Genomic DNA, 24,522 nt, shown 5'->3' with positions numbered 1-24,522 from the left:
ATGAATGTAAAAAGCCCCAAAGGTTTGTCAAACAACAGAAAAAGTGAGACACAAAGCAGAAATGCATTGATGAAAATGTCTAAAGCAATAAATGTATGCCACAAAGTTGGAGCTTCTCTAAAACTGTCTGACAATTGTTTTTCCAGAAAATGTACATAAGCTAAAAAAAAAAGCCCAAGTCCATCTTTTGAAAGTAAATATATATATATATTGCAGCTTTTGGAAAAAATGCCACATTTTTAATGAAATAAAGGAACAGATTTATCTCAAGAGAATAAACACTTCTCACATTTTCCCATAGTCTCTGCTTTTCCACAGGAAACCAGACTTGATTCAGCTTCGACAAAACCTTGTGCTTCCTTTCTTTCCCAGATGTTCAACAAAGGCTGGATCCTGTCCCCAGTGTCCAGCTACAGCTCCTGTTGAGATCAGCAGCAGTGCTGTGAGCTGGGGGGAAAACCTGGGTCCAGGTTTTGGTGAAGGTGGGGCTGCTGTACCTGGGGTGGCTGCAAACCTCCACGCATGAGCATGGAAGAGATGCTAGAGCTAAAACCAAGCTCACTTTGAAACCACAGGGATTTCAGACTCAGCTGAGGCACACCAGTATGGCTGGGGTGCTGCTGCAAACAGAGACGCTGCTCTCAGCCACCTGAGGACTTGGTGTTAAGCACAGGCTACTGGGAATTCTTCTTTCTGCTCACCCTACAAGAGAGGAAAGCTAAAGAAACAGGGCAAGCTATAACCACAGTGAAAGCCATAGACAGTGGGCACTGCTGGCAATGCCAGGCTGCTCTTGGCATTGCTTGGTTTACTGCGGAAACCTGAATCTGCTGCTGCTGCTGCTCCCAGTGTGGAGGATAGGAGCTGCAAGCCAAAAATCAGCAAATTCACTGGTCTTGCTCCTTCTGCCAGCCAGTGACAGGTCCGGGATGGCAAAGCTGTGCTCTGCCCACACGGCTGCAGAGGTTTGAGGCGTCACTGTGTACAAGGAATTACATAAAGGCAAGTTGGCTTTTATACAAAAATGCACACAGGTGGTTTCATCTGCAAAACTCCAGCTGCTGCCATCTGCCTCTGCCAAGACAGCTTTGTGCCAGGAGAGCAGCAGAATGAATCAGATCACTGAAAATCTCTTGTGGCATAGTTTCAAGGATATATGGCAGAGTGGGGCTTGCGTACAACTCAGTTGCTTGAATCAGAATTTTATGCTGCAGGAGAGAGTACAAGCCAAACAGCAATCCTGGATCACATCAAGCCAAAAATTTCCTCTCCCAGACAGAAACATGAAGCCACAAAGAGCACAGAGAGGGCAAAATCAAAATGTAGTGAAGGAAGCTGCAGAAGTGCCACCTTTCCCAGAGGAGCACACCAGAAGAAAAGGCTGCCCTACACCTCTTCATCCCTGTATCTTGTGCTCCTTTGGGGTAGTGGGATGGTGTGTCATGGAGGTGCTCTGATGGCTCGTGCAAAGGCAGGAAGTGGGGGCAGAGTTCTGGAAGAGTTATAAGGGAGCCTTTTCCCTCTTTTCCACAGGGCTCCACCAACATTTTTGGAGCAAACTTCAGTGCAAGCTGTTGGGGAGGGCAGACCTTATTCCTCACAAGATGCTGTGCCACACGGCAGGCTGGAGCTCAAGGTGCAGACAAAACCTCCACCTCTGGGACTGCTCCCCAGCCCTGCAGACTTAGATGTTCCTGTGGTTTGTGCCATCCTGTTTAGCATCTGTTGCACAATCAGAAAGAAGAAGTAGTGCCTCCCATCTTGATGCTAGCACCAGATACGATGGTGTGCATTGCCACCTATCTCCCAAAATCTGCTGTGTGTGCTCTGCTGTGTGTGCTGTGGAGCCACAGGCTGGCAGGACAGCCTGCATCACCACTTATCTCGTGCATCTGCTGGGTCTGTAATCAGCACACAGCAGCTGAGGCTGAACAGGGGCCTTTCAGCCTCATTTTTGGGTCTCCGAGATCACAGAGAGGGACAGTGAAGTGCCAAAGGAAGGCTCTGGGCACTTGCTGTTAGTCTTGATAATCCCTCTTGTCTGGTTCAGATTCCTTTAACTTTCCTTTAACCCCTGAAAAGTGCTTCCTCTGAATCCCCAGTGTGTGTGTCCAGTGTGTCATTATGGCTGCATGATCCCCAGCAGAGATTTTACTACCTAGCAGTTAATGCCTGTGCTTGTTCTATTAATTTGCACACATATTAATCAAATTACATTTCTTACAGGACAGATTCCAATTTGAGTTCTACAACATCTAATTACAAGTGAAAAGTCATGGTTTTGCTTCCCAGATTATTTATTTTTTGTCCTGATATCACTATACCTTTCCTGCAGTTACCAGTTGTTATTTAGACTGCTCCAAGAGCAACTCTGTTTCTGCAGAAGTGAAAGGAAACTTTGCCACTAGCTTTGAGGACACCTGAAACCAGCCCTTGGAAACATGGTTCTATACAGATGTTGAAATCACTCAGCTGTCAGGAAACATACCCAGTGAGCAATGAGGTCCACACACAGGCAGACCTGAGCTGGGAACTGTTCTGAGAGCACCAGGGATACACCACCAGGGTGAGGGGTTTTGAGCTCTCCTGGATCACGTCCTTCCTTCAATTCCCCACACAAAACCCCATTAGTCCATCTCAGTGTAGAAATCTTGTCCCGAAGCACAGGGTTTTGCCCAGATGCCACAGGCTCAGCTAAGGCTCCCAGAGGCCAATGACAAAACTTTTGCTGGTTTCAAAAAAGCACTGCTGCTTTCAGTACCAATCCTCCCTTCTGAAAATGTATATTGGTTTGGAATTAAATAAAATAGGAAAGTATTAGTACCAAAGACAAACGGGCTGCAGTTATTCAGATTAAAACTTCCACTTCACTTGAACAAGTATCAGCCTGCCAGATCACTGCAGGGTTTGAAGACATGAGATAGCAAGTGAAAAGGAAATGTTTCTTTCATTTTGTGATGCCCACAGTCCATCTACATTACTTTCTTTCTGTTTGAAAGAGAAGACACATAGCATGACACATGTTGTGAAATCGATTAATGAAAGAGAAGTGAATGGATTCTACTCAAGCTGCCAGAACCTGTTCAGCCCCTATTTGATAGTAAGTTTGTTCTTCATATATATTGGCATTGCAGTAAGTAAAGGCTCCTCTTATGACAGCTGGCAGTAATAAAGAGAATTTCTTCACCAGTTTCCAGTGTCAGCCAGTATGCAAGTTTCTGGAGGATTACTGGTCAAGAAAATTACTGAGTTTGCAGAGCCTTCACTAAGGAATTGCAAGCAGCTATTGCTCATACTGAGATCATCACTGAACAAAAGAAAAATAGGGTTTGCAGAGGATCAGTGCCGCAAGCACTGAGGACTTCAGTGTTTGAACTGTTAGCAACCCAGGTTAAGAGCTGAGACTTCATCAGAAAGGCTGTTTTGAAAGTCCATTCTATAACCCTGCACTGCTTTTAGCTGGCTGCCAGCCTGAAATGGAGCAAATGCTGCCATGCACAAGCCATTTACTTTGCTACAGTAGCAGCTTCTCAGTCTGGGAGAGCAGCACAATGGTGAGAGGGGAGCAGAAAGTAGAAGAAAAAAAGAAAAAGGTGTCAAAGCAGGGAAAATTAGACACCTCACACTCACACACTAGGTTTTTGGGGGATTTTTCTTTTTAGAGTTTCTTTTGTGTGCTATTTCCTCAGTGTCTGTATGGACAAAGGACAAAAGATGAACTGAGACAGCCTCATTGGTGTGACCAGAATGGTAGGTTCCCAGTCTTTATTCAGTGTCAGAAATAGAGAAGATAAGATAAGAACGTTACAAGTTCTATATTTCCCAGAAAGCTCCTTGAAGTCATAGCTTGGTCATAAAACACTGCAAATACAAATAAGTAGTAAGCAACTTTCAGTGTAGGTGTGTACAGGTAACAGCTACCAGGTCAGCAAACATTCCAGGAACAGAGAGAAAAAAATACTGTAACACATGTTCCCCTTTAAAGAAAAATATAAGTAAAATGATCTCACAGTACAGAAATAAAGAAATCAAACCAGGCAGAAGGGAGTGAAAATCTATAAAAGGCTGCAGAAGAGGTTGAAACATGGTATGCACAGGAAAGTTGTCTGTATGTTTAGTCATGAGCCAGGAAGATAAAACAGGGCTTTAAAAAGCATTTTGCATTTTTCCTGACCCATGTCTCCCCTTCTTGAATTATCCCTCCAGCCTCCCTGTACTGGGAACTCACTGCTGGTTCCCAGCAGCAAGATCAGCAATTTCTCCATCACACAAGTGACACTCAAGAAGCTAAGAGATACTACAGTGCTACAGGAGACAAGTCTACCTGACCCTCTTGGGCCAGATTTCCTTCCATTTATAACAGCCTGTCCAAGACCACCACAGTTCAAGAATATTTTGGTTTCCTTCTATTGCTTCCTCTGCCAAACAGATCCGTATCTAACACTCCAAGAGGGGTATGCTCAGGAGCCACAATGACCTACTGCAGATGTCAGAAAAGCAGGGAAAACCTCATCTCAGAAAAGACATGCTAGGGATGCAAAGAGAAAAAGGACAGATGTGTGAGGTGGCTGGATGCCAGATCTGCTCTCTGATTATGTTCTGATCCGCTGAGGCTGAGCCTACTGAAGCATCTGGGAATTAATTCTGCAGATTGAATGTAATTGGCACAGTTACTGGAAACTGTTGTTATGGAAGAGGAGGGTGTTGTTGTGCATACACTTCATCAGAGGAACCTACAAAAGGTGAAAGTAAAGTCTTGCTTCCTTAACTATATGATCAGAGTTTCCAAGCATTCTTCATCATGATGATAAAGTAGACGTCTGTGTCTATTGAAGCACTGACTCCGGCATAGTAGTTCATGAATTCTTCTGTTGTGACCTGAGACAGAGAAATTAAATATAGGAAAATGAACCTTTGTTTTTTTTAATGATGTAAGTCAAAACCACACATTGAGGAGAATTAATGAAACTGAACATCTGCTATTTCATGTTGTTGCTAACAAAAAGGAGACAAACAGGAGGAATTAAGACACTTAGAATTTGCTTAATCTCACTTCGCTAGAAACAAGAGCTCATGTTCTCCATAACACTTGGATGGAGATGAAACATGTGAAGTTTAACTAATCTTACCAGGAACCGAAGTTAAAATCACTGCTGCCTAAGAAGACAAATGTTTTAATGTGTCTTTTTCCACGGATGGTATAATCTGGTTCTTTGCATTATTATTAATTAAAGTGGATGGGGTTTCTGATGCAATTCAGAAACAGCTTGGAACTTTATAACCAGCCATAGAGAGAAAATATCATTGCTCTAAACAAGTCTCACTTAATGAAGCAAATGTTCTTTCAAATGCCTAAGAGCTTTGAATAGCTTTCATGGGTATTTTGAGATTTAAAAATGACCATCAAAAAAAAAAAAAAATCAAATTAGCTGACAGAAAAACTGCGCATGTCTCTTGTGATGCCTTAACTCTCAAACCATGTAGGTCGTTATTTGAATAAATATCACATAGAAAAATATAAAACAATATAAAAAAGACATTAAGCTATGAGGGAGTGTGTTACAGCGGGGATTAGTGTAACACGCATATATCAAACCAGGAGTCCCATGGAAAGGAAATATATAAGGACCGATTCTTGATAGATGTTTCAGAGATGTTTATTTTCCCAGCCACATGGCCGGGGCTCTGCCGAGGAACTGAGGCAATCACGGGACCCGAGGGTCCTTGCCCGCGCAGGGGAACACAAAACAACCAATGGGGAACGAGGCTGAGCAGGGACAGGGAAACACCGTGCCTCCCCTCAGGGCCCCTCTCCCAGGACTACATGGCAGAGGGAGGAGACCCCAACAAGAGTGTCCAAAGGAGGGCCAGGAGGGTGGTGAAGGGTCTGGAGGGGAAGCCGTGTGAGGAGTGGCTGAGGTCACTGGAGGAGGAGCCTGGAGGAGACTGAGGGAGACCTCATTGTGGTCCTCAACATCCTCATGAGGGGAAATGCAGGGGCAAGCACTGATCTCTGCTATGTGCTGACCAGTGACAGGGCCCAAGGAAATGGTCTGGAGTTGTGTCGGGCAAGGTTTAGGTTGGGTATCAGGAAAAGGTTCTTCACCCAGAGGATGGTTGGGCAGTAGAACAGTCTCCCCAGGGCAGTGGTCACAGCACCAGCCTGACAGAGCTAAAGAAGCATTTGGACAATGCTCTCAGGCACAGGGTGTGATTCTTGGGGTGTGAGGTGCAGGGCCAGGAGTTGGACCTGATGATCATGATGGGTTCCTTCTAACTCAGTATATTCTTTGATTCCTTGATATCTGCTCTGATTGTGTTGTGTGTTTCAGAACCTAGAAAAACATGACAATAGGGAGAAGGGACCACTCCACACATGAACTGATTACAAGCCTCACTGAACCTGCCTATTTCAGAGGCACCCAGCAAGATCATGGTGAAGAGGACCCTTTTAGCAAATGCTCAACCTTGAGGCATTTCTGCTAAAAACATTTTAGGTATCCAGTATCATTAGTGTATCATGTAGTGATTCAGGAAAGCAACAGTCTGTTCTCAGAAGAAACAGCAATCAGGTGAGCTAACATCAGGAATGGTGAGCAAGAGGTGGGTGCTCAGAATAACCAGGCACTTAACTCATCAAGGATCACTTTGGGGACTCATTTAATGTGTTCATGTGCGACCTCAGAACAAAAAGCAGGAACATTTTGTTTGACATTTTCTAGATGTCGCCACAGCTGTGGAGATGAAAGGAGATAGCTGGCTCAGAACTGGAACCCCTAAGAATGACACTGCAGCAGAAGGGATGAAATTCAGCTCTACTAGGTGCAGAGTCATGCCCAAAGTAAATAAAACTCCCCACCTCTCTACGCCTGAGAGCCTGGGTGTTGAGAACAAAGCAAGTGAAGGATTCGGGTGGAGTATTAGACAGGCAGGAGTCATAAGTGCAATGTAGCCTTGAAAACCCAGGTGCAGCCTGGAGAGTGGGAAGTGTTGAACACATCCCACAAAGCAGTGATAAAAAACTTATAGCCTTGTTTGTTATTATTAACTGCTCAGACTGAGAATATCACCATGTGAACCACTGAGATACCGGATTGCTCTGAGCTGGTCAGACAGACGTAAGGCCAGACCAAAGAATTTGCAGACACATAACAAGGCGAAAGAGAGCATGCTTGGCTCGGAGGTGGTTGCAAAGCAGATGTATATAAGTCCATCACTGAAGGTGCCCAGGCTTTGCACCTGAACCAGAGAGTTGAGCCAGAGTGCAGGAAGGGCTCCCAGCTTTGTCCCAGCTCGTGGCTCCTCAGGGCACACAGCTGGTGGCAGCAGCCCCAGCCCCATCCTCCCTCCAGCTCTCTGTAGATAAACCTGTTTCTATTATGGACTGATTTCCAAGTCAAGTGTCTCAGTAATTACACTGGAGAAGAACTGTAAAGTATTTAACATACATGGGAACCTGCTTTTTAACTGGATCCGAGTAGTTATTCTCCTAAGAAGTGAAAAATCCCTCAGTTTATGTGGATCTTGAAAATCAGTGATTTTGTGGGGCACTCTGAATATGTACTTAGTGTAATCTATGAAATTATATTATTAAAGCTACAAGACTTAGTGCAATCTCACAACCACCTTTGTACCTCCTGCAGAGCCCCTTTGCCTCAGAACATGCAAGCTAGCTGTATCAGGAGTGCTGTGCACAGGTTAAGCATCTACTTCAATTTTCCATATAGATGTGATGCAAATGGATGTTTGGTACTGCAATTACTCCCACACTTAATAATGTAAGTCGAATTCTGAGTCAGACGGTGATTTCATGGCTTGACACTTGGTGCTTCGCTTACCCTCCCATCTTTTTCATAGGGTGAATCAAAATTATCCAGAAAGGCTCTGAAAACTTGATCTTCTGTCCAGTCTCCATTTTGGTATTTGGGATGATATTTTACATTATACACCCCTCGTAAGTCTTCAATAGTTATGACACCATCTCCAGTCTTGTCTAACTTCCGAAACACCTGCATGATGATCTCTTTTCTTGCATTGGACATGGGAGGCTGTAAAGAAATATTAACAGTCATTTTATTTTTGCCAACTACGTGCCCAGCTCCAAATTCAATTACTTGCTGTTGCTAGCAGTAAAACTTTCAAGGAACATGGGGCAATAAACTGGTGATAATCTACACCGTCTGTGAGCTAGAAAGAGCAATATATCCTCAAAAGAGCAATGTTATTGACTATTCAATGTCTAGCCATACAATAGCAAATGGACAATAAGAGAGAAAATGCTACCTAGAACACTTTTCTGATCTGCCCATTTTAAATATTTCGAAAAAGAAATTACTAATTACCCTAAGTACTAATATTTTCTATCTTGATTGTTCAGGCTTCAGCAGAGCAAAGAAACTTCAGACAAAATCAATCACTGTGGTGGATTAGAGAAAGGCTCCCCTGAATTAGTTCATGTTATGAAGAGATGCATCATAAAATGGCCAAGAAAGAAGTAAGATTGATGGGCTGAACCACATAGGTACCCAGACTGCAGCACAGGAATTTCAGTATCTAAATCAAGGCCACAATTAATTGAAAAAAAATCACAACTGTTTATTTGCAAATATTCTATTCTATTTTGTTCTGTTCTGCTATATTTTAATCCATTTAATGCAATAACAACATGAATCCCAGACTTACTCTCAGTGTAACAAGAAATTCATCAAAATCAATTGTTCCACTGCCGTCTTTATCAAACTTCCGGAAAAGCTCTTGTGCTTCTTCCTTACTGATCATCACAGCATAATCATGTAGTCCTCTCAGAAACTCGTTGAAATCAAGGGTTCTGCTGTTGTTACCATCAACAATCTTAAATGCTCTGTGGAAAACATGAAATTTGAGGAAAATGCATAGGAAAACATGGAGAGTGCTGCAGTGGTTTAGCATAGGACTAGAGTAGAGAGTCACCTTACTGAGGTAACATTTCCTCCTTGTTCCCTAATCTGAGGGGGGAAAAAAAAGGAAAAAAAAACCCACCAACAAACTCCCTACACTTATTGGCACTAGAGACGACTTGTTTAGATTGGGGGCATGAATATTACATATCTGAAGTTAAACAAGGGAAAGGCTGCCGTGGTATATCCCTGTTCATGATAGCCCTCTGCCCTCTGCAAGTTGCACATTTAGATGAAGTTCCAGTTGGTCACCATCTGGATTCCTTTGTGGTTTGTGGGGCATGGCAAGGGTCTCAGGGTGTGATGCAGCTCCCCTTTCCGAGGGGTGGGATGCTTGCAAAAAGCATTTGCAAAAAAGATTTTAGGTGCCTCCCACAAACTAGATAGCTAATAGACCATTACAACAAGGGCAAGGAAGCATAAAATCTCCAGTGCTGAAATACTTAAGATAATTTTAGAAAACACCAAAGAGAGATATATGGTTTATGTTTCCTTCCTCTCCCTGGCAGGAGTTTTTCTGGGTCTCACAGACGCACTTGCTCATGAGGGATTCACAGTCTTCAATCCTTCAAAAGGTGAGCAGGTCAGTCCCAAAACACATGAGCCCCAATGCCAGGTTCTGTGGGTTGTGGCGTTTTCACTGACATGAGGAAACTCAAATTTTGGCACCTGTTTAGCCTGTGATCCTCTTGCAGCTAAAACTATTAGGCTGAATAATGGGTTTGACTTCTTATACTCACTTGCCAAGTCCTTTGATGCCTGCAGATCCTTTTGCTAAACACTGCAGGCGAAGTCTTTCTAGAGGGTCAGTGGTTTTGTACAGGCTTCTTCTTGCTTGGATTGCCATCTCTCGGTCATGTCTTGCTGTGCCCGGCATCTAGAAGACCAAAACACTGATGTGGCATGGATTCACATTCAGACATAGTGCTGAAACCTGCCTTAGCATACAGAGCATCCCAAATTCCTCACTTGTAAGCTGCTGGTGGCAATTCTTCCATTTTGACCCTCTTATTTCCTTCTCCTTATATCCTTCTACCAGAAAGGGAAATTGCCACTATAGGCTACCAACCATGAAAGGAGGGCTCAGCCAACCACTCTGTGATTAATCCAAATGCAGACAGGAGATTGTGTGTAAGAATTTTCTGCCTACAGTGTGAGAACACTGTGACAGCTGGTGGATGCACTCAGGAGCGTGTGGCTGCCTTGTGTCCACAGCATCCTTTCCAAACCTCCTCCACCTGGCCAGGTCTGCAGCTAGCATTTGACCACAGGAAGACAAAAATGACCCTGGCTGGGGACCTTTGGCTTTGATTCACTTTTCTTCCACCGAAGTCCTGATTCTCCAGAGCAGAGATTTCTCCCATTGCATGTCTGAGCAACAGCAGTTGCCTACACATGACACCCATTGCTTTTTTAACACAATTGCAGAACAAATTAATACTTTAAACTTTCACAGTATTTAGCACATGCTGACAACACAGGCCTTGTAGCTTCCCTCAGAGGAAAACAGCAGAATAAAAATAGGGAAAACCAGCCTGTGAATCTGCAGTGCTGCAACAGCACCACCAAGAGCAGCATACCCGGGCTGGCAGAGACCCACTCCCTCTCCCACAGGGATTATTTGTGCCTAGTGCTAAGAACAGCAGGACTGCCCATGCCCATATTGATATTTTAGGGCCACAGTGAATCCTGGGCACAGGCTCAGGGCCAAGACTGCTGTTCCATAGCCTGGCTGATGGGTCTGGAGCAGAGCATGAAGACTCCCAAAATATTTTCCATCCTTTAGAGCCACTTGGGATCAGGGCACAAAAGAGTTACAGAATCTACTGCAGAGCTCTAGACTCAAAGGGCAGCTGCTGCTCTGCTGAGGCAGTGCTGGGTTGAGGAGATGAATCTGAGCAGCTCCGTGAGGCATTGTCAGTGCACGTGGCACTTCCAATCTCGTTGTCATTCCATGTGCAGAAGTGTGAATTGAAAGGGTCAGACAAAACTTCTAAGAAACATGGAATTAAACTGTTTCATCTTACCTACTCCACTCCTGTTTACAGAACACTGGTTATGGCTACTGGTAATGTCACATATGCTGAATTTTATAACTGCTTCAGAAGACCCCAGCTGGGCTTGGAAAAACAGAAAAATAAAATGGTTTTGTACTCCACAAATGGTTTCAGTACTAGGTTATTGTAGAAGTCTAGAGAGGTAAAATATAGAGTATTTTCGGCTTTTCTTCAGACAGAACAAGCAAAGTTCTTCTGGGAACTCATTAACCAGTGACTGGGAAGATCTTACAGCTGATCTTACAGGAAGAGATCAGCAGCCAAAAACATTTTCTGCAAACAATGACCTGTCCTTAAGAGGAAATGTTTAGCTGGAAAGACTATAAAATACAGTGAGGTTACATAAACAAACTACATTGATATTATATAATAATGTACTACTGCTTTTATATAATATATAGCAATTATACATCTATACACAGAGTGCATGGTGCAAGCATTATCATGGAGCAGTGTGCTTCTTTCTGCACTGTGTTATGTCTTTATAGAGATCTATAGATACTGAGACCAACAAGGACATAATTAATCTCCACTGCATGCTGCAAAAATCCACACAAACACACACAGACCATGAAAAGAGTGTAGCAAAAAAGAAAAGAGCTGCCTCAGGTTCAGTGGAGTAATTTCCAGAATAATGCAATGTGTGTCAAATAATCATTGCAGTAAGACTCATGAATTGAGGCTAGGGAGGGATGATCTGATTTGATATCTGTTATGGTCTCCTGAACCTCAATAAAAGCCACTGAAACTGGCCAATCCTCTGTTATTTATGTGGTAAGAATAAAGTTTGCTTCTACATCTACAAGCATTTCTACCTCAGAACTCACCATCTCTAGGCTAAGTTGTCCCAGTATTGAATCACTTTTCTTTTAATATATGTTGTTTCTAGTCTGAATTTCCTCCATATTAGATGCTTTTCTACTCTATTTTACAAGATTAAAGAGCTACCTACTAAAAATGTGCCCAGTACTTAAAGGTCCCTTTCAAACTCACTTTGGCTTAGTAATTAGGCAGAGCTCAGGATTCCTGGTACAAAATGAATTTCCAGATGTCAGATGATTCTGCTGCTGCTCTTGAACTTCTAAATTTTTTTCCCAGTGTTCCGTCTGAAGTGGGTCAGAACACCCACTCCCACTAATCTCACTAATACCATAGGTAAAGATATTCCCACTTTTTTTCCCCCCAGGTATTATGGTTAAAAACACTAATAATAAATATTTCTGCTGCTCTTTGCAAATATGTATTCTCTATAATGTTCAGTAACAAAATCACCAATATTATACTTTGTAGGTACAAAAATGCTGTTAGTGAGGATCTTCTTGTTATTTTCTAAGTCTGTGAGAGACTTTTCTGTCTCACAGAAGAGGTAGCAGGGAATGTAAACAACCAAGCCACCTGCAACCTTGGAAAATCTTGTTTATGGTATAGTAGAAAATATTTTGATAATGGATGTTTTAGGATTTTGGCCAATCACCCCCAAGGGGTGGCTGGTCCTTTGTCCAATTAGACTATAAAGAAAAAAGTCTATAAAAGAGTTTGTAAAATAATTAAATAAATCAATCTTGCTGCACAATTCCTGCCTTCTGGATCTTCTCCTCCTCCTCCTCCCTATGGCTGCGGGACACGGTGATATACCGTCGGAACCAGGCCTGCGGTAATATTTGGTGACCCCGACGTGATTTGCACTCTCTGACATGTCCTGCTGCTGCGAGCCAAGCTGAATTTCTCTAGAGGTAACGCTGTTCCTTTACCCCCCCGGGACCGGGAGGTCCGACAGGACTGAGAAATGGCGAACAGCGGCTCACAGAACGACGCTGTCGTACTGGCCTGGAAAGATGTGTTTAGCATATTGCAAACCTCCATTCCTGAAAACTCAGTTTGGGAATTACTAGACTGGGCTGCTTTAAAAGGGATTTCCATGGACAGAGATAGTGCCTTGGACTTTGCCTTATGGCAAGAGCTCGGATGCACTGTCCGACACGAGCTCCCGACTGGGGAGCCGGCAGCGTTAGAATTATACAAAACCTGGTGGTCGTTATTTATTCTGCTGACAGCCCTTGACTGTGATAGCAGGGCTGGATCGCCTGTCTCGGTGATGAGTGATGGAGGAATGTCCGAGGGGGGCCCCACTGACTGGGCTTCTGGGGCAAGTGATGGTGGATTCGGAATAACCCCCCCGGCTCCACAGGCAGAGCCTGTGCCAGCTCACCCTGCACAGTCTCAGGACTCCGCAGCCCCCAGGAACCCTGCGCCGCCAGAGGCAGGGGGGTCAGGGTAGAGGCAGGGCGCACAGCCTGCCTTGCCGTTCAGCTGGACGGCAGCCACGGCTTATCCAGGGCCGCAGATCAGTGGCTTAACAACTTGGACGCCCAGAGAGGCTCCTAGTTCGTTTCCCTATGCACCTGGATCTAACTTAGCGGGCGTTGCGCCGGGCGTGCCCCTCCCGGGACTGCCTGGCTGTGCTCCGCTGCCCTCCCTGGCGCTGGACTGTTCTGCGCAGTCGCAGAACCGAACCATGGACCTTTTTATGCAGCATTTGCCCTTTCTGGCAGAGCTACGAAACCTATCCCGAAGGATGGAGGACTTGCTCAGCCTGTTAGAGCGGCGAATGCCTGAGCCTGTGCCGCAAGCAGCGCCAGCGCCGGCCGTGCCGCCCGCGCTGCCCGCGCCCCCCCCGCCAGAAGCGGGAGACGCGGCTCCGAGCTGAGAAATGGCGCGGCCGGCGGCGAAACCGGGAACAGCGCTGCCGCGGGAAAACCCGGAAGCGGCAGTGGCTGCTGAGCGGCGGGCAGAGGCGGCGGCGCTGGGAGCGTCCGCAGAGAATGGACCAGCGGCGGTGCTGGGCGCGTCCGCGGAGCGCGGGCCAGCAGCGGCGCCAGGCGCGTCCGCGGAGCACCGGCCATAGACGGCGGCACCGAGCGCACCCGGGGAGCGCGAAACAGCAGCGGAAGCAGCGACCGCACCGAACGCGGCTGCTGTGCGAGAGACGGCACCGAGCGCGCCCGGGGAGCGCGAAACAGCAGTAGAAGCGGCGACCGCGCCGAACGCGGCTGCTGTGCGAGAGATGGCCGCAGCGCTGAGCGCAGCCGTAGCCCCAGAATCGGCTGCAGCTTCAGTACCGGCTCGGTCGGATCTGGCCGAGACGGCCTCCCGTAAAGAGACTGCTGTAAAAACTGCCGCGCAGCCAGCTGCAGTCTGTCCTGTCTGTTCTGGCTCTGGTGAACTTAGCCAAAGTGCCTCACCTCCCCGTACATTTCTGTTCCCTCCCAGCACCCCAAAGTTGCCTTTGCCTGATGATTCCTCGTCAGGCAGTGAGGCAGATGAGGTTCTGGCCCCAGGTCGTCAGGCGGCTGTAGCCGCGCGGCGAAGAAAAAGGCTGCGCCTGTCTCGCCCTTGGACCTTTCCGGACTGCACGGTAACAGTGCGTCCGACGCATTATAATCGCTTCCTAGAGTCTCTTAAGGTGCAAGCATTGGGGGAGGGTGACTGGAGGTTATTAGAAATCCTTGGAATGCCAACTAGATCTGAGGATTCAGGGGGTAACCGGGGAGCTGTTACACTCCATCCACAGGCTGTGCCAGAAGTTCAGGATGGTACTGGTTCCCCAAAAGAGATCCATGCTTTCCCAGTGTATAAGGCTCTCCCAGATTCAGGAGAGCATGACAAGCATGAGGTAATTGCTTGGAAAGTTGCCCAGGACCTCCAATCCAAGGTGGCACAATATGGGCTAGGTTCTGCTGAGGTTGTGCAAATAATAAGGGTGATAAATACAGATTCGCTTTCTCCATTTGATATCAGACACTTAGGTCAAATTCTATTTCAACCTGTACAATTTGCAGTTTTTGAGAAAACCTGGAGAAAGCTGGCCAAGAAGACTGCATTAGCAAATTTGCAGCTCCCTGCTGCTGATCCTAGACAGACAGCAGGAATGGATGCTTTGATGGGGACTGGTCCCTTCTCTGATCCCAGTCTACCAGGTAACTTGCCCTCTAGCATCCTGCAGCAAGCTCAACAGGTCGGCATGGCTGCCCTGTTGAAAACCATAGAGTTGTCAGCACCCAGAAAGCGATATACTGAAATAGTTCAAGGGAAATCAGAGTCATTCCTTTCTTTTGTAGAGAAAGTCGCTGCTTCTCTCTAGAAGCCGGTTGAGGATTACGGGTTAAGACAGTTGTTGTTAAGGCAGTTAATGAGAGATAATGCAAATGAAGAGTGCAGAAAAATCATAGATGCCTTACCAGGGGATCCTGAGGTAACAGACATGGTCGAAGCCTGTGCTAAGGTGGGATCTGGGAACCAGAAAAGGTCTGCATTGGCTGCATTCCTGCAGCCTGTTCGCGCATCTTCTGGTCGTGAACCAAAGCAACCAAAACAGGTGAAAAAACGGAAGCGGCCTAAGCCGAGTCAAAAAGAAAACACACAGATCCCCCAGTGCAAGAGGTGTGGCAGGCCAGGGAATTATACGGGCTACTGTAGATCCCGGACTCATGCCAATGGTCAGCCGTTGCCGGGAAACTTCCACCGGGGTGCAAGGAGGGGGAATTGCTCTCTGATGCAGTCGCTCCCCCAGAGAGTGGCACAGGTACAGGCACAGGCCTACCCAGCCACCCTAGAGACGGCACCCAGGGATCAGACGGCACCCACGGATCACACGGGTTTGACATCCACACCGCAGCCACAGTCGTCTTAGACTCTAGCGGTATTTATAAGGTTCCCTTGGACACATATGGACCCTTAGCCCAGGGATCCAGTGCGATGCTGGTGGGAAAACCTGATGTTGCCCATCAAGGAATCTTAGTGCACTCAGGAGTTATTGATGCTGACTTTAAAGGTCAGATTTGCGCTATGGTCTCCACGCAAAAACCCCCTGTAACTATTCCTGAAAAGACCTGCCTTGCTAAATTAGTGCCTTTTAAGTCTTGTGTCCCCAGGATAGAACAAACTCCCGAAGATAACGGCAGTGGATCTACGGGACTTCCGCAGGCCTTCTGGACTGCAGACATCTCTGACCAAAGGCCACAGATGACATGTACCCTGATCCTGCCGAATGCCCGTCCACCCCGGACTCAGCTTCGAGGTTTGATTGATACGGGTGCTGATGTAACCATCATCTCCTTCTCTGCGTGGCCTCCCTCATGGCCTTTAGCCCCGGTGGGATCGGCCATCGCAGGATTAGGAGGATCCACACAGAGCTATTTAAGCGAACAGCCTGTGATGGTGAAGGATTCAGAGGGGCACACAGCTACAATTAGGCCTTATGTTGCTACCACTTCCCTTAACCTTTGGGGACGGGATGTGTTGGCAGCTTGGGGCGTACGGATTGGGACAAATTTTTAGCAGGGGTCACTGTGCGCAAGGGTGCACAGTATCCTACACTGCCTTTGCAGTGTTCATTAACACACCAATCCGAGTCAGACTCTGCTCAGTTAGTTGAATTAAGGGCTGTTCCCATGGCTTTTCAGCGATTCTCACAGGAACCTTTGAACTTGGTTACTGACTCTGCTTATGTAGCAGATATCACCCAACGCTTAGATTGTTCAGTTCTGAAGGAGGTGAACAATGCGGCTCTGTTTTCACTGTTGCAAACCTTGTGGTCTGCGATTCACACTCGAGTGCATCCGTATTACATTCTGCACATTCAAAGCCACACCAGTTTACCAGGGTTTCTAACAGAAGGCAATGCCAGGGCTGACATGCTGGCCAACCCTGCGTGGGTAGGGCCTCAGCCTGACAAAATTGCACAAGCCAAGGCATCGCACGGTTTCTTCCATCAAAGTGCACATACCCTGCAGAAGCAGTTTCATTTAACGCCAACCGAGGCGCGCGACATTGTCAGTGCTTGTGCTGACTGTCACGGACTCACTGCGCCTTTGCCAGCAGGGGTAAACCCCAGAGGGCTAAAAGCCTTGCAGATTTGGCAGACAGATGTAACTCACATCCCAGAATTTGGTCAGCTAAAATATGTGCACGTGTCTATTGACATTTTCTCCTCGGCTATGTGGGCTACTGCTCACACTGGAGAGAAGGGCCGTGATGTCATTGCCCATTGGGAACTGGCTTTCTCAGTCCTGGGCATGCCAGCTTCTGTGAAAACTGATAATGGTCCTGCCTACGCCTCGGAGAAGACGCGGCAGTTTTTACACCTATGGGGTGTAGACCATACCTTTGGTATCCCACATTCTCCTACTGGCCAAGCCATTGTCGAACGCGCTCATGGTACCGTGAAGCGTGTTTTGGACAAACAGAAAAGGGGAATGCATGGAGAAACCCCACAGAGCCGACTAGCAAAAGCTTTGTATACAATTAATCACCTTACAGTACCACAAAATTCAAATAATCCTGTTATTCTGAATCATTTTCTCTCATTGCAGTCTGCAGGCGACAGACAGATGCCCCGGGCAAAAGTCTGGGTACGGAATTTACTCACTAACCAGTGGGAAGGCCCGCATGAGCTTATCATTTGGGGTCGTGGGCATGCTTGCATTTCCACAGATACTGGGATACGGTGGCTACCTTCAAAATGCGTTCGCCCTGACCTACGGCACCAGAGGCAGAACAGGCAACCTCCAAATGATGACCAGAACACCAGCCATCCAAATGGCGACCAGAATGTAGATCATCAGCCTAATGACTCTTCTGATGATGACCAGGATGTCAACCACCAGGCGGATGGTCCTTCCACAAGCAGAGACTGAGTTTTGAATTTCTTGTTATGGAGTCAGATAGTTAAAGCCTTAAGGGCATTTTTAGAATTAATAACTGATGTAGATTTCTATTTAGGATTAATAGTAGGGTTGTTATCTTATAAAACAAAAAGGGGGAATTGTAGGTACAAAAATGCTGTTAGTGAGGATCTTCTTGTTATTTTCTAAGTCTGTGAGAGACTTTTCTCTCTCACAGAAGAGGTAGCAGGGAATGTAAACAACCAAGCCACCTGCAACCTTGGAAAGTCTTGTTTATGGTATAGTAGAAAATATTTTGATAATGGATGTTTTAGGATTTTGGCCAATCACCCCCAAGGGGTGGCTGGTTCTTTGTCCAATTAGACTATGAAGAAAAAAGTCTATAAAAGAGTTTGTAAAATAATTAAATAAATCAATCTTGCTGCACAATTCCTGCCTTCTGGATCTTCTCCTCCTCCTCCTCCCTATGGCTGCGGGACACGGTGATATACTGTAGGAACCAGGCCTGCGGTAATAATACTTCTATACAAAACTCAGCAATTAAAGTCTGTTTGTCAAGTAATTGCACTTTCACATCACACTAAAACCCCTTAAACAGGACCTGTCTTCCTGTAGCACATGACATTTGAGAACCCTTTTTATACATCCAGAAAATACAGAAAACCAGTTAAATATAAAACCTGCTACATGCAAGCCTGATCCGTGGTGACACTTCTACCACTTTCCTATTTCTGTTGGCTGCAGGCTTAAGTTAGAGGTAAACCCTTCCTAGGCCATATTGTAAGAAAAGAGATTCCAAATCAGTGCAAGGAGGGAGGAATCACAGTCATTCACACACTCTATCCTCTCCTTTCATTTTGCTCTTGCCTCTTTTTGGATAATGTGAAGTAATTAAAGATGCAATCAGAGTTTGTTGAATATAACAGTTCTCTGCATAGTGTACAAATATGTTACATATTAATACCATTAATAAAACCAGAACAGGTCATAGCAATAATTCCACATGGTTTTAATTTGTATGTCTTATCCAAGACTATCAGATGTCTCCTTTAGTGAAATTAAGCAGCAGTGTTTATTTTAATTTTGAATGCTAGAGAGTTTTGTTTTGCTTAACAGCCTAGGCTATGAATAATTACAATACCACACGCTGTCAGCATTGTTTGTTTCTATGGGTGATGTTGTGTTGTACAGGCCAAACAGAAATGATTGCATTTATTCCTAACAAATACAGAACCTTAAATTTTGTGTTGGATTTTTCCAGAATATTAGGCTGTTCAACAACCGGACCCCTTTACATTCCTCTGCACCTGAGGATTAAACCTGGAAAGAGTCAGATTCAGTCTAAGCTCTGCAACATTTTTTTAGAGGTTATCCTTCAGATAAGCCCAATAGCCTCCTATGAAAATCCTAAAAAGCACTGCAGTATGACAGGCAGAATCCCATAATTACCTCTGGATTGCCCAGGCTCCTGAAAGCCCTTCATGGCCAAAGACACAAGTGGCACACCACCTACCCCAGGGCAGAAGATCTCAAGATCTAAGAATAGATTAAGTGGCCTAAACCAATTGCACATATTTAGTTTACTAGTTACAGTTGCATTAAATTATTAAAAGCATGAAAACTGCAGGTGTACTTGACAGCCATCTAAACACCTCCTTAAAAATCTGGCTTCCCAGCCCCACCGACCCCTCTGCAACAGCCTCCCATCTCCCTTTCCATCGTGACCAGCATCATCCAGTTTCAACCTTCTGGCAGGTGGACATCACTGCAATTGCTCTTTTGCATATATATATATATATATATATATATATATATGTGTGCGTGTACATATATATATGTACATATATAAAAATATATTTATAAATATATATAATCTATTTATAAATATATGTATATAATTATATATCTATATTAAAAATAACTACTCTTGCCTGATCAGAGAAACTCACTGTGAGGTAGCAAAAAGGACAAAAAATCCTTTACCTGCAATGCTATCCTGAACCTGGAGTTTCCACTCAGGACTGGGGAGGTGTTCAGGCACCTGGGATGGTGTTGTGCCTGACTTTCTTCACCACTGCTGGGCTCAAGCAACAAGTTAGGTGATAATGGGCTGTGGCCTCACTGCAAAGCTTCCTTCTTCATCTCGTTTTGTTTGTTTACACACTTGGCTGCCTTGGCCCCCCTCTTTTGGGAGGTCTGGAACTTACCGGCTGGTCTCCAAGGTGACACTGGAGCCTGCGGCTGGCACAACCTGCAGTTACGCTGCTTCCCTGGACAATTGCCATAGGGTTTCGAGAGCCTTTTTGTTTTACCTCTTTTAAAAATATTGCCTTTTCTTCTTATGTCTGCCCACACAGGCTGGAGAATGGGAGACTGCTTGTGCTGCTGAGTGAGAAGACCGAGAAAAAGTGGCTGTGGGAAAGTGCTGCATTGCCCTGGAGGCCTTGCGCACAGTTGCAGTTTTAGAACACGTTTCTCTGCTTTCATAGTTGATAGCGTTGAAAAAATTCTCTGGTTCGATTGTTTACTCAAAACATAATAGATGCATGTAAGTAAAAGACTGTTGGTTGTGATTCGCAAAGAAAAAACCCCTCACCACCATACATTTTTCCTGATGATTAGTTGCCACTTCAAAGACCCGCTGGTGGTTAGAACCTTTGGGGAGATGAGGTTTTGTTCATTTCCAGCAAGAAGAAAGCTGAAAAGGTTAAACATCTGTATGATGAGGAAAAATTTCTCTCTGCCTAGACACAGCTATTAGTAACTCAATCTGCAGAAGGTCACAAGCATTGTCAGTAAGATAATGTAACACTTTGGTAGGGAGTCAGGATGTCGATAGACTCCTTAGGGGTAGGAGATAGCCTGTGTGTGTTCCCTGGCCCTCTGGGTAGGCCAGCAGCTCGGTGAACATGTACGATCAAGGCTGATGGCAAAGGCAGCATGTACAAGTCAGTGTAAGAGAACGTGGGAAATGCAGGGAGAGTCCTGTTCTGGCCACGGATGAAACACTGAGCAAGAATGAAAAAGTGCATTGTTTCCTGGCAAAAGCAGAAAATTATTTTTAGGCAATTGCTAGACTAATACCACTTGCATCCTGCCAGGCTGCTTATCTCTCACCGACAGGTACTTCCTGGTACTAAAGAGAAGCTTGTGCAAGATTTAGAATATACTTTCATATCTCTCATCTGGCAGGTGATTGCACATTAATGCACAAGCAGGGAACAATGCTTATTTAATCATTTACTGATTCAGAAATACTGCCTTTGTGAAAATGTAACATCCTGCCATCCACTACCTTTGTTTTGTGAATCGATCTTCAGAAACCTCCTGGGAATGCAGAAGATAAAAAGGGCAATGAACATTATCTGGGCTGCTCCCTTTTCACACACTCTGCAGAGACAAAACAGAGGCACTGAAGGCTGGAGAAATGGTTTTCACTAAACAAGTTTGTCCTTGGAATTCAGTCTCCCACCCGTGTTAAGAAATTCTTCCGGTGCAGAATTTGCATTGACTTTCAGAGGGGTGCAGCAGATTGAAACAGCAGGGATGCTCTTGAAAGCAAAAAAAAAAATTAATATCTGAATATTCATATGCCTTCTGCTGCCTTTCCTTCCCCCTGCCAGTGAGCCCTGGTGTAATAAATGAATTGGTTTCAGGGTGTTGGTTATTGCTGTTTGGGTGGGATGTAAAAGAGGGGAGTTGAGGGTGGAATAGATGGACATGTTAATTGAAGGGAAGTTGCGAGACTGTACGGGTGTAATGCTGGAATGTAACCACTGGATGGGGATATAACAAGGACCCAATGGGTTTAATAGAAGGAACTTTCTAGTACATTGCTTCGTAGGGTACAAGGGATGAGGACGAAGCCCTAGACTGTGATTGGAGAACAAGCCAACCAATGAAGTGGACTTACTTGAAAATGATTGCTGAGGAATGCACGGAGGTATAGACCAACCAGCGAACAGGAAAGGGACCAGTCAGCACGAGGATTAAGAAATGCACCAGTCTGGTGGCACCAGAGACTTTAAAAAGCTACCTGCCCCCAGGGGAGGGGTCCTCCTGCGGAACTTGGGGTCCAAGGGAGCACCCAGTGGGTCTCACTGTCGTTTTTCGAGTATTGTTTTGTTCTGGCTTGTCGCGCGGAGCCTGGGCTTATCCTGGGTTCCCGCTCCCAGCAGTTAACAAATAAGCGAGTTGACTTTTCCTTTAAAAGTCTCAGCCTCGTTTACAACACTCAGCACATACAGACACACATGAATGTTTACTCTACACTCCTCTGGAAACTGGTCTGCGCCGTTTCTGAGATGGTTAATGAGTTACCAATCTGAAAAATTCTTAACAGGCCTTCAGGTGTCTCAGATTACATCAGGGTGTGATGAAATTTCTTCGGTTGCACCTGCTCTGTTATTGTCCACAAAACTGTAAGCAGAATTCAGTGAATCCAGAATTTTTCATAAAGGGTACAGAGATTTCATCAGAACTCTGAAATTTTTCCGCATCATTTTCTAACTAGTTCTGAATACATACACACCTATTTGATTGTTGGTTTTGTCTGAACAGCCTGAAGTGTCTGCTCAGTTTGTAGTTCAGCACTGGACTGAATCTACTAAGAAAAGCATACTAGGAAGCCTAACATGATCTATAAACTCATGACAGAGTCAATTTAAGTCAATTGAAGTTTCCGAAAAATTCAGATTTCTTGTTGAATTTAGGCAGGAGGGAAGGTATAAGAAATGCCTTATAAAGTTCATAAGAAGTGTCTCAAAAAAAAAAGTCTCTGGTTGTTTTGCAGTTTAGTTTATTGCTCCTTTAGGTGCTACATGTGACCATTGTTGTGGAGAAGTTCTTCAGCTATCAGAAGAACAGATATGAGCATATCTGCTGGTCCTTGGTAGGGAAATCAGCAGGGTTGTTTGTGTGGAATAGAGGCTAAAAAAACCCCAGCAACCATGAAGTCCACTATGAAGAACATTATGCAGCAAAGAGGACTAATTTTACAGGAGAAGCCTTTGTGGTTTTTTCCTGCCATTAAAATTAAGACAGTTTCACATACACTGAAAAAGAAACTCCGTGGTAAGTAGATTGTCAAGGGAAAAGTATTCTGATTTTAAACCAAGCTGTAACCCAATTAAATTACAGGATCACGGAATGGTTTGTGTTGGAAGGGACCTTACAGATAATCTAGTTCCAAACCCAGCTGAACTCTGACTCTAAATAAAATCATTTTATGTCCAAAGATGCTGTCTCCCTGTGTGGTTGTAGTTTTCCAGCTGAAATTAATTGTCTGCTCTCCAGAGCAGAGACCAGCTGGCACATGCAGACTGTGCTCATGCTACTGAGCTAATTCCTAAGACGGCGGTCACCACCAACCTGCCTGTTGAGTCCTGTCCCCAGACCTGCTCTGTAACAGAGCCCCAGCCCAGTCTCCATGTAGGTCTGACCCCACAGGAGTGACCCTCAGCTTGCCCCTCTGGGCAGAGGAACACTTCCAGCCTGAAGGGTGCACACTGCCAGCAGCAGTGTGATGGATTGCTCTGCCTGGCTACACAACTACAGCATTCCTAACCTTTACCTTTACCTGCCTTTTTCCCTTGCTCTCAGGAAGCACAAGCATATTTTTGTTTTTGTAATGCTGTGTCAGGTGCTAAATGCACTTGACAAGTTTTTTTGAAGGTGATTTGAGACCAGGAGCATTGCAGAAAAAGATGCAGTTATCTTTACAATTTTTCTCGTCTTCAAAATCTACCACAAATCTGTTTTCAGTTGGAGAATGGAAAATGAAAACACTAGATATTTCAGTTTTTAAGAAGTTAAGCAACTAATGTTTACTAAAAATTGATTATTTTTATCCTGTGCCTTGGAATAATGACAATTTAAGTTCTTGAATATTTCAGGCCAAATGGAACAAACAATGTTGTGGGTGTTACGGTTTTTTTAATTCTACATTTCTCAAAAATATTGGCAACTTTCTGTTATACACAGTGAAACAATGCAATGAAGGTCTGACATGCATGAGAAACTTCTGTACTCTCTCTCTTTTGTCCACAGAAGAAAACAGTTAAATGGACCCAGCATTTAGTGGGATCAAATACCTTTTGATGCTGAAAAGCTGTCCTTAATCATTGCAAAGTGGGGGAAGTAGCAAAGAATAGAACAAGAACAGTCTGCAGCTTGCTTCAACAACAACTAGAACAATCTGTCCTCACTGAAGGGGGCAAAGAGGGGGGAGCCAAAACCAGAGAGGAGAAGGTTTCAGCATGCTGCTCCTCAGAGAGGCCTCCCTGAAGACGATCACAAAGTGCTGGAATGGCCTGGGGAAGGAAGAGTGGTTGTGAAGTCTCTGCTCTTGGCACAGGCATATGCCAATAGGGGGAGTCTTGATCATTTTTTCACAACCCTCCCAGTCCTCTGAAATGTGGATTTCTACAGGTATCTGGGATCATGCAGGCACCACTAGGCAGGAGAGGAAAAGGTAGTGGGAAGCAATGTCAGTAGTCGTACAGGAGAGGACAGAGCCAGGCCAAGCACTGCTGCAGGAGTGTCTGGAGGAGGCGGCGAGGGGGGAGCTGTGTTGTCTGCCAGGGCGGGGAGCGCTGCTCTTGCCAGCCCGTGGAGCCAAACTCACTGCAGCTATGACTTCAGCCTGTGTGGTGTCATTCCTTAAACAACCACAAATGGGATGTGTTCTTTTCTTGTTATTCACTGGAGCTTCCTCTCCAAATTAGCAGGAACAGTTTTGGTTCCTGACTCTGGAAATGTACCGGTGGTATGTGAGCTGGATGCTTTTCCCGGCCAGGGTGTGCTTGACATGGCAGCACAATTCAGCACTCAGCATGCTGGGGATAC

General features: G+C 45.2%; 1 protein-coding gene across 2 annotated transcripts; it reads right to left on the bottom strand.

Annotated features, from left to right (window-relative positions):
• Nucleotides 1–3,733: 3,733 nt before the first annotated feature.
• Nucleotides 3,734–20,016, bottom strand: CAPSL (calcyphosine like). 2 transcript variants are annotated; one of them, XM_032096436.1, is made up of 6 exons: nt 19,660–20,016; nt 10,964–11,056; nt 9,677–9,813; nt 8,683–8,860; nt 7,839–8,048; nt 3,734–4,878 (listed from the first exon to the last, which is right to left on the bottom strand). In XM_032096436.1, the coding sequence occupies exons 3-6, from the start codon at nt 9,811–9,813 to the stop codon at nt 4,777–4,779; spliced, it is 627 nt and encodes a 208-aa protein (XP_031952327.1). In that variant the 5' UTR covers nt 10,964–11,056; nt 19,660–20,016; the 3' UTR covers nt 3,734–4,776. The 2 variants fall into 2 exon arrangements, with proteins under 2 accessions (XP_031952327.1, XP_031952326.1); XM_032096435.1 differs by lacking the exon at nt 10,964–11,056 and having other exon boundaries at nt 19,660–20,007.
• Between the last annotated feature and the right edge of the window lie 4,506 nt (nt 20,017–24,522).

The sequence above is a fragment of the Corvus moneduloides genome, chromosome Z (genome assembly GCF_009650955.1).
Source record: "Corvus moneduloides isolate bCorMon1 chromosome Z, bCorMon1.pri, whole genome shotgun sequence".
NCBI lineage: Eukaryota > Metazoa > Chordata > Aves > Passeriformes > Corvidae > Corvus > Corvus moneduloides.
The sequence above is the reverse complement of the archived record's forward strand: the minus strand, read 5'-3'. Positions and strand labels throughout refer to the sequence as shown.

Bases quoted from the DNA above. Each gene is read 5' to 3' on its own strand.
- CAPSL (XM_032096436.1), bottom strand. From the start codon at position 9,813: ATGCCGGGCACAGCAAGACATGACCGAGAGATGGCAATCCAAGCAAGA. The intron at 8,049-8,682 runs GTAAGTCTGGGA...ATTTCTTTACAG, and splicing joins AATTTCTTGTTACACTGAGA to CCTCCCATGTCCAATGCAAG. The intron at 4,879-7,838 runs GTAAGCGAAGCA...TCTCTGTCTCAG, and splicing joins CCTATGAAAAAGATGGGAGG to GTCACAACAGAAGAATTCAT.